Source organism: Gobio gobio (assembly GCF_949357685.1).
Source record: "Gobio gobio genome assembly, chromosome: 17".
NCBI classification, from domain to species: domain Eukaryota; kingdom Metazoa; phylum Chordata; class Actinopteri; order Cypriniformes; family Gobionidae; genus Gobio; species Gobio gobio.
In genome coordinates, this window is record NC_137110.1 from 29,045,217 (window position 1) to 29,062,187 (window position 16,971).

Here is a 16,971-nt window from a genome sequence, read left to right on the forward strand (position 1 = left end):
AATAAAAAGAGAGCTATTGATTTACACAAAATAAATGAGCAGATCTCATCCATCTTTCATTAGAAGCTGTCATTGCCATTATCAGGAGGTCATTGGCTGATGTGATTTCAGAAGCAGGAACCGCTGTGGGAACACGTTGATTTCAATCTGACATTTTCCCTCCTGTCCTTAGAGTGAATGCAACCGTAGCTGGCATTATCAGTCTTTTGTGTTTTTTCTTGTTTCTTTTTTCTCTCAATTCTCATGCCTTTTAATTCTATCGTCGTCTGCAGCATGCCATCCCTCGGTCACTAGTTTTCTTAATGGCACTAGTTTGCTCGATCAACGTGAGCATGTGTGCTAACTATCCTATCAGCTGGATGAGCATATCTTTGCTTGAGCGCATATATAGAAGTGTATTTGAACATCAAGAGACCATTAGGCAGATGAGCGTATTTATAATGCAGCAAGTGCTTTCCCTGTGGTACTGCGTGAGAGCAGAGCCCCTCATCATTGGCATGCACAGTGCGCCTGCCATCTTAAAGCATGCACAATCCAAAGCACTTCATGAACACAGTCTCTAGGGATACCTCCTCCACCACCTCGCTCTCGCTTCCCGCACTTCTTTATCCACACAATAAGGGTACGGAGAGCAGAAGTTCAATGATCTGAAAGCTAATAAACTATCTTCTGACGATCACTCTAAATTCTGATCTTATGCAATTTTAACTGAAATGTTTCATAATTTTCAACAAATAAAAAACAAAACTAATTTAAATTTAGCAGCAAGCAGTTAAGAATTCAACAATCATCAAATAGTCAACAGAGCCATAATATTCTACACATGGGCATGAAATATTCAGCAGGACTGCAGTGGTGTGCTGTCACAACCTTCCACAGTTTCAAAACACACTAAGAAATGGACCCAATAATGAAGTTAAAGTTTTATAACATTTTCCTAACCATAGCAGATTATGCGTATAATAGCGTATTATATTATTCCAGTGCTAAACATACTACTCCAGGGAATGTTAAAAGCTCTAGCTCACTTTCCATGCACAAGCACTGGAGAAATATGTATTTAAGCAAAAATAAACAAGCATTCTACTGACCATAAGCTAGCTGTAACTTAAAAGATCAGATCATATTTAATCACTTCATAATCTAATGAACTACATGATATTCTGACTAATAAATCAAAGTAGTCAAAATTAATTGCAAAATAATATTTGCTTAAAAAAAAAAATCCCAATTTTTGAGGATGACTAATAAATTATTGAATAAACATAAAAAAGTGGCTTTGTAAGCCGATTAATCGGTGCGTCAGATTTGCATCAGGTTTTGGAAAAAAAAATTCATCCTTTTTTCATGACTTGCCCATTCGTTCATGATTGCTATTATTCTTTAAAAAAATGTTTGTAGAGATTTGATGCAGTTTTCCATGCCAGATCCTAGAATCCTAGAGAAGAATACATTTTAAATCTTCATTGTGCTAAATGTCTCCAATGAGAAAACAATATCTAACCAGTGAATATCTATTAACATCTATTCAAAAAAATATTTTAGAACAGAATATTTATATTACAGCACCTATATATATTTCCATATCTTGTCCAGAACTTTTTTTTCTATGTACTGAACTGTACTATATTAATATTTAGATGACACTCCTAGTTAAAATTATTTTACCTTTTATTTCTGTTGTTATTATACATTCTGCAGCTTCACTTCAAGCATAAAACCTGATATAAAAGACACCCTGAATTCAACAGTAACCGTGGTAACTATAAGGTGCTTTGAACCCTGGACTCTGCTGTGCTAGCACTCATTTTCCTGCATTGCCTGGCTACCGATTTCTGTATGCAAAACACAGTCACTCCTTGGGGTTGAGTAAGGACTTCATACTTTAAATGCATTAGTCACAGATTATATAAAAAACCAAAGTAGAGAAAAGGAGGATATAAGGAAAAGATTCAGGTTGACAGGAGGTCAGAGGAGAACGATGAAATGAAAAGGTTTTGTAAGGTTCTGGTGTGGACACTGCACTGATGCAACTCAGATGAGTGAAAGAGTGAAGAAAATTAAAAAGAATGCATGTGCGGCAGTGGCTCAGTGGTTCATGTAGGTTGTCTACAAACTGGAAGGTTGGTGATTCAATCCCCGGTTCCACCTGACCAAGTGTTGAGGTGTCCATGAGCAAGACTCCTAACCCCAGCTGCTCCCGACGAGCTGGATGGCGCCTTGCATGGCTGACACCACCGCTGGTGTATGAATGGGTGAATGTGAGGCAAGATGTAAAGAGCTTTGGATGGCCATGGGTCTGTTGAAAGCACTATATAAATGCAGTCCATTTACCATTTACCATGTGTGGCTGATGACATAAAAACCAACAATGAGCCACAAAAGATAGAAAAAGTGGGGTTGAGGGAAAAAAAGTAATGATTGAATGAGACCGTGAGAAGTGAAATGGATTGAAATATAATGGAATCAGATATGATGACACCCAGAATGTGTAGATCAAAATGCTTTTAGAAGCAGAAAGTTGTCCATAAATTGGGTATAATACTGATATGGAATGTGTACATTTTATGATGCACAGAACTGCTGCCTATGTGCAGTGTACCAAATCATTTCAGTTAGGATTCTGCCACCGAAGGCAGTTGGTTTTGGAACAAAGCCTCCATCTGGCCTCACAATGACAAAAGTAACAATATGAAATATCCGAACTTGAACCCAGGGGCTGACCAGAGCAAAACAAAACATAAATGTTAGATAATAAAGAGTGAAAGAGAGAAAGAGGTTTTACAGTAGGTTTGATTGATGAGACTAAATTACTTCAATTTAGAGGATCTATATGTAGAAATAGCACTAAAATAAATGAGCAAAATTCTGCTGTCAAGGAATTTTGAGTTTTCTGCTCTCTTGATTTAACCATTTATCAGCTTTGTCCGCAAAGGCCATAAATGAACAAAGATTGACAAATCAGCATGTTTGTATGTTGTGTTCTTAGCCTTCCTTCTAAATTCTCAGAGATGGGACAAATACCAAGCTTGTGTGGAACAGGATCAGGAGGTTATATATAGGTTCCAATGTAATAGAATATAACTGAAAACATTATCTATATTTGTGTTTTACATTTTGAAGTAAACTTGAGGAAATTCTAAGGAGATTACGTAAGACCGTGTAAGTGTTTGAGACATTAAGTATTTTGTCTTTATGCACTTCCTGACCATTTAGCATAACAAGCTCAGAGATTGGTGATACTCTGTCTGGGTAGGTTTCCCAAAACCTGTATTTTCCAGGCCTGTTCCTGTTCTCTTCATTGTTTCTAAAATGAGCACCATTTGTCTTTAATGACTTTTGGAGCCCCTGAGTGGTAGGCTGATTGAATCTATGCATTTGAGTGACACTGTTATGCTGAGTGATTGGATTAGCATCTATGCATTTGATTGACACTGTTATGCTGATTAAATCAAGCATTGTATTGCTTAGAGTGTCTCCTCCCCTGCTGTATAATCCCTCCCCTTGAAATGTATATAAAATACAATGTTCAACAGGCTTTAGTCAGACTTGGAACCTCAGCGGAAAGACAGCACGTTTTTCTCAATAAAGAATCCTGCTGAAAAACCTATCCAAGTTCTCCTGGTCTCTACTTCAAGAAACGACAGAAGTTCACAACAGAACTGTAAAAGTTCACATACAAATCTAAATTTAAATTCAGTCATCAATTCATTTGTAACCTCTCACTGAAGTTAGGCTGTTTTTGTCTCCGATTAGCCATCTGGGGCCGTGTTCACAAAACACTTTATCTTATCACTAATGGCTCGTTTCCACTGAGCGGTACGGTTCAGTACAGTTCGTACGCAATTTTTGCTGTTTCCATTGTCAGAAGTTGCAAACGGTAGCCTAATTCTGAACCTAAAGGGTGGAGCTAGACTCACTGCAGAAAGTTGATTGGAGAGAATGAGGGATGCAGGGGAGCCCTGCATGAGCCACACTCGTGGCGCAACATTTTGAAACAAATGCCGCTTGAATTTGCTCTTTTAAATGTGAAATTTGCTCTTTGAGTAGTCGCTGGATGGCCGCAGCTGTCGAAGCACCATTAATCCGCTGCTCGATGGCGAGCAGAAAGCTTCTTTCTTGTCTTCGGAATCAGTGAGATGACTCCGCCCGTTTCGGCGGGCTGAAAAGCCATTTGTCTGTGCAGGTGCACAGACCTGAACCAATCAGGCTTCAGTATTCGGAGAGTTTTACCCATAAGCCACAGAAACAGAAACTGTAGTTTTGCCTGCTGATTCAGAGTACTGTATCAGCCAAAAGTCAGAACACTAAAGACTCTCAATGATGTCAAAAGTGCTGACTTAAAGGTCCCATGGCATGGCATTTTTCTATTATTTTATAATGTTTCCTGAGGTGTACTTATATTGTTAGTATGATTTTTACATCATAAATTGTCATAATTTAGAAATAAAAGGCATTTTTTCTATACTGCTGTTTGCCCTGTGGCTGAATGCCCTGTTTCAAAGGGCGTGTCTGCTGTGAGACTTCAGTAAAAACGCCCACTGTTGTGATTGGCTGACATCTTTGCATTTGAAATGAGCGGAGGGGGCATGGTTTAACGAGGTCTACGACGCACGAGCTACTGCCAGAGAGACGGATGGACCTGAGTTCACATCACATCAGTTCTCAGCATGTCTCAGTGAACTGTTGTAGTTACTAGAATATACTTCAGGTTATTAGTTTATTTCTAGTCGGAGGGGCTGTCTCTCATGTCAGAAAGTTAGTAACTTTAGTAAATTATGGATCAGCGCTGACTCGAGACGCGAACTGTTTAGAACGATTCAGTCCGATTTGGTGAACTGGTTCGGTTCACTAAAAAGAACCGATTCAAAAGAATGATTTGTTCGCGAACCGGACATCACGGAGACGGAGCGATTGCTAACAAAGTTATTTATAGTAACTACTGAGTTGTGAGAGCGCTGTCTGTCAGCGCGAGTTTAATGTGTTTGTATCTGAGAGTTCTGAATAAACACGAGTCCCAGTCACGCCGAGTCCGTCTTCATCATTATTCTACCAACTTTGTAACAAATGCAATGTACCATTACAGCGAGATGAACGAGTTAGTAAGTGTTGATTATAGCATTATTTTTAGATATGTTCCAATCATATGAAAAGCGTCAGTGACGCGCATTGAGTAAACAGCGCAAACAAAGACACAACAGCAGTAATCGAATGTAATCCAGTTTATTGTGAGGATAGCTGGCTAGCCTAGCCCAGATACGCTCACGCTTACCCCCCTCCTGCTTAATCTCGCGCCGCGTTTGGTGCCTCCACTGTGGGCCAGATGCAGTACTGGGGGTCGGGGATGTTGAAGGCCAACCGGTCAGTGCAGCCTGAGCTTCGGCGTGCGTGAGGTTTATCTCTAAAGAGATGTGAGACTGCCGATGTTGAGCAGAAACTCATGACTGTATGCACATTGTAGAACAGATAGACGCGACGAGGACGTACAAAAACACTGACTCACAAGATAGAAAACACGAAAACACCGTTCTGTCGGGAGAGAGAGAAGCCGCAGTGTGTGCACGAATAATAAATAATTAGCTACACATAAGAAATCACTGATCACAGATCAGAAGGAACTGAAAAAAGACTTCTGTTTTCATTTGTACATCCAAACACTGAGAAACTGCCAGCATTCACTCGTTCACAAGCCGTCTCTCGAGGACGCTTGCATGGGCGTGCCAGATTCTCTGGGTGGAGGAAAGGGAGGTAACCGTTCCTGTGTGGACGTCATTACAGGAGACTTCAGGATTGGCTAGTCTGGGCTGTCATTTTCTCAAAGGCAGAGAAAGACAGCCAGAACTCGGTTTACACCGATCAACATTTCTATCCACTTGGGGACAATTTTCAGGCTAGGGGAACTCATATTAATGTTGAAATTCCTCATAAAATAAAAATGTCATGCCATGGGACCTTTAAAGTAAAAATGATCTTAGATTAAAAACTGAACTACAAAACCCGCTTATCTGTGTCTTATGGCATTTGGTCTACTCAGGAGCCATCAATTAAAGCGCCATTTGGTCTAATCAGAGAGCCATTTTCAAGGAAATCTGACAAAGGTCTAGTCTATGGTTGTTGCTGAAACAGGGAATCTCACCAATAAGAGAATTTAAGGAAGAGTATGAGCTGACTCTCCTCATCTTGTCGATGGTTTCAAAGGAGAGAAGGTATTCATCATTATCAGGGCTGCCCAGAGTACTGCTGGCACTGCTACTGGTGCTCAGGTTCCCTGGAGAAAATGCAGCTGGACCACCTAGAACACACATATAAATATAAGCATTGTTGGGAATATGGATGGGCGATATGACCATAATATTATTTGACAATACGAGTAGTTTTATTTTAAAATAACAATATATGTCACAATATAGTTTTTTTTGCTGGAAATAATCTTGTTAAAAATAGAGCAATTTCAAAATTCTTGATACCAATTTCCATACCACTGCTAAGCTAACTAATTTAAGTAAAATGTCCTAAAGCAAGTCCTTGTGTTGAAAACAAATTATATATAAAGTAAGATTTCAGGATTAATGATATAGAGTGAAGTTTGACTCACCCTCCTCGTTGAGGTTGAGGTTCTGAAGGCTCTTATTGAGGGTTCGAGAGGTGGTGGCAGCTCTGAGATTTGTGTAGGAGTTTACTGATCGTAAACGAGGGATGGCAGGACTGTCCCTACCCGGGGTAATGTTTCCTGTCTCTACATAAAAAAAAAGTCAAAGGTCAGCAGCAGCTGGACATAACGGATAAACAATGGACCACGACTGTCAGAAAGCCTGTCCTAGGAACTAATGTTATTGTTTCCGCACGTTCCGTTAGTAGTGACACACCTGTAGAAGATGACGGTCAATCATTGTTTATGCTGCGGGGTATGCGCTGTTTAATGCGTTAATGCAATACATATCACACATATCACTGCTGCATACCGCAGATGTATATACAAGATTGTGAATAAATACCTCATCACCAAGAATCTCTTCTCCATTCTCTAATCGGAATCTGATTCATATTTGGCCGCCTCAACCAGTTGAAATATCGATGATAGTGAGGCTTCACGACATTAATATGGTCCTTCGAGCCGGATTAAGTTTAAACCAATATGGATCCAGCAGAAAGTGACACATTAGAGACAATGGACAGACCTCGCCGCAGGACTAATCTGCCATCTCACTTGGACGATTATGAGGTTGGCTACCGACCCGCTGAGGACCCTCCTTCTAACACTTCTTCCCACTGTCCCAGTCAATCAAGAAGCAACTCGAGGAAAACGTCTTGTAGTGGCGCAAGCTCTCATTCCAGGACAAGTAGGCGTTCTATAACCTCCACTGGCATTTATCTTCCACCTGAACTCTCTAGTGTCCGGACTGCTATTTTGGAGGAGAAGATTAAACAGAGGCAGTTAGACAGTCTCCGCCAGCAGGTTGAGGAGGACTCACTGGCTGATGTGGAATACCAACGGCTACAGGCACAAGCGAAAGAAGCCCAGCGCATTCAAGAGGAAGCTCTCACAGTAAAGGAGGCCTTATCCAAGCATCTAGAAAGACAGCGTAAGCTGTCACAAGCAGAGACTGAGCTTGAGGTAGCTAAGCTTGTATCCTCCATGCTAATTAAAGACTGGTTCAACAACTCCTGTGCCTCCTTGCTCACCGGACAGCCTTTTGCCTCCACCTCAGCTTGTACACATTAGTCTAGCCGTAAGTCCACCTCATCCATCATCCTCTCTCAATCAGCCCGCTACTCAGTCACCAGCTGTGACCTCAACCATACAGATTTGTCCAGCTGAACGGATTATTCCTGATGACTCTTGGGTGTCTTAGCCATCACTTAGACCTTTGCAGTTGACAGCCGAATCTAAGAGTGCGCCTGCAGCGCTACACCTGTTACCACAAGCAGTCTCATCACCCGTCTCCAATGTATTTCAGACTACCCCATAGCTGCTCCAGCTCGTACGGTGCTATCACGATCGAATGTGGTACCCCAACCTCACTCAGGAGCCATAGTCATGTCCAATGCATGCACAGCCCTTTAGTACAAGCACGCTGTCTGTGCCACAGCGGCCTACCACAGCAATACTGCCACCACTTACAATGCCATATGTGGCAGTGCAGACAGTAATTCCTCCAGTGAAAACACGCACACGCCAGCTGCAGCCTCCAATTACCAGCTATCAGGCTTCTGCCATGCCACCTACTGGCTCCAGCCATGCTCAACCACCTTCATTCTTGCCCTTTCAGCATGATGGTCATCCAGCATACCCTGGTACAGAGCTACTGTTTGCCTCAGCCTATGGTATCCCACAGCCCAAGTTGCCGGTGTTGGAAAGTGGTAATGAGAGTGACTTTGCCTTGTTAAAGTTGGCCCTGGACAATTTGTTGAGCAGTCACAGCCATCTCAGTGAACAGTACCAATATCACGTCTTACTTAGCCATTTAAGACTTCCCAGTGCTCAGCAACTGGCTAAAGCCTATATGTACCATTCACATCCTTATTCAGCTGCTCTGCAGGCTCTTCAAGACAATTATGGCCAGCCAAGACAGCTTGTGCAGTCAGAGTTGGGTGCCATCATGAGCACTTCACCACTCAAAATGGGTGATGCTAACGCTTTTGACTCCTTCGCATTATCCGTTCAATCATTGGTGGGCATGCTGAGGACTCTTGAGGGCCAGAACGGTTATAAGCTCATGTGTGGCTCTCACGTGGATCGTCTGCTAAGTAAATTACCATCTGCTTATCGTGATGGCTTTGTTGAATACTGCATGAGCAGGGGCATTCTACAGACGGGTACCGACAAGACCTTTACGCTTCCTGATCTGGCCGCCTGGTTAGAGATCAAGTCTAAAGCGAAACGCATCTCCAGCCGAGCTGCAACCTTGTTCCAGAGCGTAAGACTATGGTAAGACTGTGACATTCACTCGTCCAAAGGAACGACCGACACCAGTTCTTTTGGCCAATGAAAGCAGCACAAGGCCCCCTAAATCTGCAGACCTGAAACCCAGCTCAAAGCTAAAGCCATATTGTCCCCATGGTGATAACAGGGACCATTACCTCAACTCATGTGACCAATTCAAGAAGTTTACCACTTCTCAAATTGTCACTTGGATTAAAGAGGGAAAGCGCTGCAACCTGCAAGCGTCCATGCAAGGTCTGTAAAGAGATCAATCTCGCCGTTCTACATGACTCCATTAATAACACTTCTAGGGCTGTACTCATGGTAAGCACGCCACCTACCAGGATCTATCTTGACAGACCTAACCGTTCTCCAAAGGTCATGTTGAAAGTAGTTAAAGTTCTTCTCCACAATGGTCAACACACTATGGAAACCCATGCAGTCCTCAATGACGGGTCAGAGAGAACAATAGTGCTTCAGCCAGTAGTTCAGCAGCTCAAGTTAACTGGTACACCTGAATTGCTTCCCCTACAGACAATTCAACAGTGTCACACTGAACTTGATGGGTCATCAATATCTTTTGAGGTGTCCTCAGCATCCAAGCCCATGACGATGTTCACTATACGCAACGCATTCACTGCAATGGGTCTGTGTCTAGCGGGCGATAACTACCAAGTGACTTCCCTCCAGAGTGCCTATCGACACCTGAAGGATCTGCCGCTGCCTCCTGTGGACAGGGTAAAGCCATTTCTCCTTATCGGGTCAGATAATCCCCACCTTCTGACACCAATTCAGTCCATATGCAAAGGCCCAATAGGAGGACCCATTGCTGTCTGCGCACAACTTGGATGGTCTCTCCAGGGCCTGATGAGTCCAATGCAACCCTCACGAGGGAATCAGCAGTGTCTCCACATCATGACAGACCAACTGGTGATGAACTTATCCACCATGTAGAAAGGCTCTGGCAAGTTGACACTCTCCCTTACAACGAGAAAATGGTCACCAGGTCCAAACAGGATCGAGAGGCTTACACCCTGTTGCAAAATGCCACAATCCGGGTGAATGTGGACGGTGTTCAACGTTACGCTACATCATTGCTGAGACAAACACCGGTGAGTTTACTCCATGCAAATAAAGAGACTGTGCTTCCCAGTTTACGTAGCACTGATCGCAGGCTGGCACAGGATCCCGAGAGGGCTAAAACCTACTGCACTGATATCCAGAATTTGGAGGTGGCTGGTTATGTGGATGAGATAACTTCAGAGGAGGCCAACGGTAGTGCAGAGTCTTGGTACATCCCGCACCACCTTGTACACCACAACGGTAAAGACAGGATAGTCTTTAACTGTTCCTTTAAACACCAGGGACAAGCGTTGAATGATCAACTGCTGCCTAGACTGACTTTGGGACCTTCCTTGCTAGGTGTCCTCCTTAAAATTCCGCCAACACACTGTTGCAATCAGCGGGGATATCAAAGGTATGTTCCACCAGGTATGCCTGCTGCCCAGGGACAGGTCAGTGATGAGGTTCCTTTGGAGAGACATGTGCAGGGAGATGGAACCTGATATATATGAATGGCAGGTGCTTCCGTTCGGCACTACATGCAGCCCATGTGCTATTTATGCCCTTCAACATCACGCCTAAGGACACAAAGATGACATAGCTGACCTGGTCGACATAGTAGAACATTCATTCTACATTGATATATTCAATATAGATTCAGTCTCTATATGCGCTGTTTAATGCATTAATGCAATACATACCATACATATCACTGCTGCATACCGCATATGTATATACAAGATTGTGAATAAATACCTCATCACCAAGAATCTCTTCTCCATTCCTGCTTCTCTAATCGGAATCTGATTCATATTTGTCCGCCTCAACCAGTTGAAATATCGATGATAGTGAGGCGTCACTACAACGACTATGTTTGGAACAGCATACTACTAACTACTAATTATAAATTACTTAAAGGGATAGTTCTCCCAAAAATGTAAATTTTGTAATTTATTCATGTCATTCAAAACCCGCAAGACATTTCGATCATCTTTGGAACACAAATAAAGATATTTTTGATGAAATCCGCAAGCTCTCAGGCCCCTCCATAGACAGCTATTTAATAACACTTTCAAGATCTAGAAAGGTATTAAAAATATTGTTAAAATAGTCCAAAAACAAACAAAAATAATGACTTTCTTAAATGATTTCGTTCTAGCCTGTGCCAGTCTCCTGGCTGTTTACGTTGTAAATAGTGCAGCTCCCGCACATTCGTTGTGGTGCTCATGTGAACAGCGTCGGCTGCCGTAGATCTCGAGAGTGGAAACTGCGTAGAAGACTGGCAAAGGCTAGAATGAAATTGTTGAATAAAGTTGTTACTTTTGTTTGTTTTTGCACACAAAAAGTATTCTCGTCTCTTCATAAAATTAAAGGGGCTATATGCAACTTTTTCCCCAAAATAAACGTAACAATAGCCTTTTTATTTTACCATTTATGACTCAAACATCTCCTGATGAGCATACTGACACCTTGTCCGCTCACAGTGGGTGCACCTATAAGCCTGTATCCTATTTTTCCTATTTTCTGGCGGGTAGGTTTTTCCCGCGCTGTCTGCGGATGTGACGTCACCACCACTGCGAGAGCGAGCAGAAAATAAGAGCAGTTCTATTTTTTGGCCACAGGTGTCAGTCGCGAGTTTAAATTTCAGAAAAACGCATATAGCCCCTTTAAGGTTGAACCACTGTAGTCACATGAACTTTTTGAACAATGTTTTTAATACCTTTCTGGACCTTTAAAGTGTTAATTAAATAGCTGTCTATGGAGGGGCCTGAGAGCTCTCGGATTCCATCAAAAATATCTTAATTTGTGTTCCGAAGATGAACGAAGTTCTTATGGGTTTGGAACGACATGAGGGTGAGTAATTAATGATAGAATTAAAATTTTTGGGTGAACTATCCCTTTAAGTGCACAGTATGTCAATTTTCTGTATATATGGAATATCTGACCAACCGATTATGGTTGGCAAAATGCACACTTGAATGAACAAGTAACAATATCAACCAAAAATTATAACATCTACACTGACCTAAACATCATCATACTGTAACAATGTAGTATCTCTTGGCAAATATGGCATATATTCATATATCGAGCAGTATACATTAAGAAGTATGTTAGTATTCCATTTGGAAAATTTCATTCAATAAATCACAATTTTATTGTCTATCTAAAACAGTTTATAAATAATTACCTGTGGAATTGGCAGTTGAAGGTACAGCATAGTTTTTCTCTTCCTCCATGAACTGCAGAGCCACAGTACAGAAATTACTCTCATACTGCACCACTAGGTGACTAAGAGCAACAACCAGCTCCTAAACAAGACAAAATACAGGTAAACAAAAGTTACTGAAAGTAAACAGGTCATCATAAACAAGTCACTATAGGTCAGCATTAGCTAATACAGATAATCAAAAGTCAATATAGATCAACCTGGACCAGTTAAGTAACCGTCACAGCATGTCAAAAAAGGTCACTACAGGTCACTTTTTAATCATTTTAATATTTACTTCAACTGCTCAGTGCTCTGGAAATATCAATGCAATGACTCAGGAGCTGAATATGAGCATAGCTCACTTACATTCACTAAAATATTGAAACGTTACCGATACTGATTTAAAATGCAAGTGCCAATGATTGAATGTCAAAGCGCGGTTTGAATGCCCTGCCCCGCAGCTGAACTGGACTTTACAAATACGAAAGTATTTGTAACTAGTTACTTTCCACCTCTGGATACAGGATCTAAAAATAACATCACTTTCCAAAGGATCCTAATACTGGTTTATTTATCCTAATCCTAATTTATCCTAGATCCTAATGCTGGTTATTTATTTTCAACTATGTAAATGTCTCAGAAGAGCATTACTTGTTTGTTCGGCACATTTCACTGTGGATTCTTTGGTAAAACAGTCGCAATTTCATCGCAGGCTTTGGGAACAGACTTTTACTGTAAGATATGGAGCCGACAGTAATGCCACAACATGTAAGTAACTGTTAATTCTAATGCCTGATCTGTGATCAATGATTTCTGATATGTAATGATTAATGTACAGTCAGACGTTTTGTTTAATCTAATAAAAGCTTTGAGACGCTTTGTCTCAAAATCGTTTATTGCTGTCTATGTGTCAGTAAATCAAACCAGTGACTGAACTGTTAACTTCACACAGTTTCTCTTAGTAGCATGAAAAAAATCTGTTATTTAAATTGTGATTAAATTATATACAGAAAGCGATCAAAGCAATAAAACCGAAGTCTCACAGCAAACACACCCCTTCAAACAGAGCGTTCAAATCAGAGGTCTAAAATCAGGGTAAAAAATTTACTTTTATTTCTTACGGTGATGCATTGCTGCCACAAACATATTTTTTCCACTCAATTATGTCGTAATAATGAGATGTCATTTTAATGAAATTTTTTCTCATAATAATGAGATGTTATGTCATTAAAACAACATTTTTCTCGTTAAAACAACATATATTTTCTCTTAATAAGGACATATGTTGTATAGTGATGTGTACAAAATATGCCTTTATCCACATTAGAGAATTTATATAGCCTATGTGCCTTTGTCACATTGAGCACTGGGTAAGACTTAAGTTGTTGAGAGAAAATACCACCAGGTAAATCACACTGTTGTGTCAGTAAAAACGAAATGTTTACAAACATTATCACCATGTATTTTAGACTGTTTCCACAACAAATCCTTTAAATTTAACGAAATTCATAACAAGAATGAAAAATATAAATGTAAAAAATTATAGTGCCATTCATTAGCCTTCAAACTATATTTATTTTAAAGCCTAAATGAATTTAGGCCAGCCTTTAAAGCGAAACTGAAACCAGAGTTGCTCCTCTCTCATTCTGCACAAGTCCAAATGTTTCTATATTCGCACTTGGATGCTAAACTATTTATTATGGTAACAATGCTTTGTACACGACTCTTGTCCCAGTCGAAAAACAGCATTTGCATGAGCAAAAACATGTTTGGAATATCACCACTGCACTGTAGAGGTAGTCACAATTGTATACAACAGACAATATAAATTGAGCCAAATAACTTTTTCTATTTGGTTGACTGCATTTTTTGTTTGACGATGAATAGACTTTGAAGTTTGGATTTAACTCAGTCTTTTTTTTACCACTTCGTTATTTTGGTTTGGAATTTCGTTTGTTGGAAATATGAACTAAATTTAGAAATGCTTTTGAAATTAAAAACTTTGCGTTTAATAAACAAAATACATTTATGAAATGAAGACGGCGTTTGTAGTGGAGTGCATACAAAATAATGTGTTCCCTGAATCCACGGCCTACAAAAATAAAAGTAGACAATTTATAGTTTATAATTATGTCTTGCACTTATCTGTATGGCTAAAATGACGCAGTATTGTGAGTTGTTTCCGCTGTCATAAAGGAAAAAAATCCACCAGAACGCGCCGGCGCCTTGGTCGGACAGAGGGTTAAAGAAAACGTAGCCTATTTAGTTTCATAGTTAGGCTATGTTTAAATATTAGCCAATTATATTTTTTTAATTTCATATGTTGATTATGAAAAGTGAGCAGCATGAGTAAGATGCGCAATATGTCTGGAGACATAGAGTGGGGTCAGACATGATTTTGGGCACTTCATTGAGTTTTGTTTTGTAGAAAGTATTTCTTCAAAGTGAATTTCATTTTGTATAAATTGTATTTTAATTTTGATCAATGTTTCTAATTGCCTGTATATTTAATAAATAAGAAGCAAACCAAGAACGTCAGGAATTGATTGACGTGCATAACGAACCCACTGGCCTATTTCCACGGCCTTTGAGTAATGCTGAAACTATAGCGTTTTTCTGTTTTTAATACATTTCTTGAATACACGTCTTAATTACAGTAGGCCTATAGTTATGATATTTGTGGTTGCACCGGGGTCCATCATTACTAGGTTAAAGTTACACCGCTGAGGCTAATCATGAGCGGTCCATGGCCCCAAAAAGTTTGTGAAATTTTGATTTAGATGAAGGCTATCTGTTATGAACTGTAGGCTACATCAATAAATTACAACAATTTAGTGCTATGGGCACTTCCACTGATACAGGCAGCGGTAGATTACACTGAGCTTGCTTCTGCTTTTCAAACATGGAAGTATCTCAAAGGCACATAGGCTATATACATTCTCTAACCTCTTAAAATTCAATGACCCTGATATGGAATGACATCATCAAGTATATACTTTTCATTTTAAATGTCTGTGGAGGAGCTCTGATATGGTACCATTTGAAAGATTAGAATGTCTACTTTCTGATGATATGCATCTTTGACATTTGTTTTACACAAAGTAACTTATTTACACTAAATTACTCTGGGACCATTTCCACCTGGATTTGGCCTACCCAAATTTAAAAGCTTACCATTGCCACAAACAGTGCTCTAAATACACAATGTTGGTTTCATTTTACAGGAAACCCTTTGAAGTTACATACAGTAAAACACTGCTTAAAGTGATATACATTTAAGTATATGTTGTCTGAGCTGTAATAACACCCCCCCCCCCCCTTATTTTTGATTGTTCGGTTATAAATTCATTTTTGAAAGTGTATATCTCAGGCCCGGTGTGCTCTAGCAGCCTGCAGACAGTTTTGTCAGCACGTGTCAAAATGGAAAAAATAATTTTGTGACATTGTATTTATATCAATATATAAGGGGAAACTTGTATATTGGAGAGATTTGAGTAGGCGGAAATTACATAAAAAGGTAATATTCCTCGCTTCAGAACCATTTGAATACATCTTGCATACAACATGATACAGACATTTTTTCAGTATTTGCAGATCTGGTGGAAACAGCCAAGTGCTGTCTGCAGAGTGCTAGAGCACACTGGGCCTGAGTTAAACACTGTGAAAAATGAATTTATAACCAAAAAATCAAAAAGCGCCTCTTTTTTGGGGGGTTTAATACAGCTCAGACAACATATACTTAAATGTTTATCACTTTCAGCAGTGTTTTATGTAACTTCAAAGGGTTTCCTGTAAAATGACACCAACATTGTATATTTAGACCATTGTATGTAGGTATGGGAAGCATTTAAATTTGGGGAGGCCAAATCCAGGCAGAAATCCCCAAAAATGGTCCCAGAGTTAAGGAGGCTAATGTGGATAAAGGCATATTTTGTACACATCACTATAAAACATATGTCCTTAATAGGAGAAAATATGTTGTTTTAACTAGAAAAATATGTCGCTTTAACGACATAAGATATCGTTATTACGAGAAAATATGTTGTTTTTATGACATATCTCGTTATTATGAGAAAATATGTTGTTAAAATTGAGTGTGAAAAAATAATATGTATGTGGCAGCAATGCGTCACCGTAATATCTGAATTATTTTTTATGTAAAAATCAACATTATAAGTGCACCTCAGTAAACAAACAAAAAATGCATTTCATGACCCCTGCAGGTGATGACCATTATACATGCCGGCGCCTCAACCCTGTTTTTTTTTAATCAGTGCTAAAGAGACTCAAAATACTCTGTCTATTTTGGTCATACAGGTAAGTGTTATATATCATAATAATCTGTTAACTTTCTACTTTTATTTGTGTGTACTCACAATAAAAACAAAATATTGTGCTTTTTGCAAAATAAAGAAAACAAACATGATGCACAATCTGCAGCCTCTCTCTCAATGACATATATATATATATATATATATATATATATGTATATTACGGAAGTAGGCCTACTAAAATAAACACGCATGTTTGAGCCTTATATTTTTTATTTTCAAAATGTAGGCTATATAATTGAGGTATATATACACCTCAATCTCAATTAAATAGCCTACATTTTGAAAATAAAAATGATAAACGAATAATATATTTAACGAATATATATATATATATATATATATATATTCGTTATACGAATATATATATATATATATATATATTCGTTATACGAATATATATATATATATATATATATATATATATATATATATATATATAT

General features: G+C 39.5%; 1 protein-coding gene across 2 annotated transcripts in view; it reads right to left on the reverse strand.

The window, feature by feature from the left end:
* Positions 1–16,971, reverse strand: part of rptor (regulatory associated protein of MTOR, complex 1) — a 377,545-nt gene that overhangs the window by 91,716 nt on the left and 268,858 nt on the right. For both annotated transcript variants that reach the window (XM_079841367.1, XM_079841366.1), the window contains exons 19-21: positions 12,177–12,297; positions 6,596–6,736; positions 6,137–6,292 (exon numbers count right to left, since the gene is read on the reverse strand). In XM_079841367.1, coding sequence (XP_079697493.1) covers positions 6,137–6,292; positions 6,596–6,736; positions 12,177–12,297 — 418 coding nt within the window. The remainder of the gene's footprint in view (positions 1–6,136; positions 6,293–6,595; positions 6,737–12,176; positions 12,298–16,971) is intronic.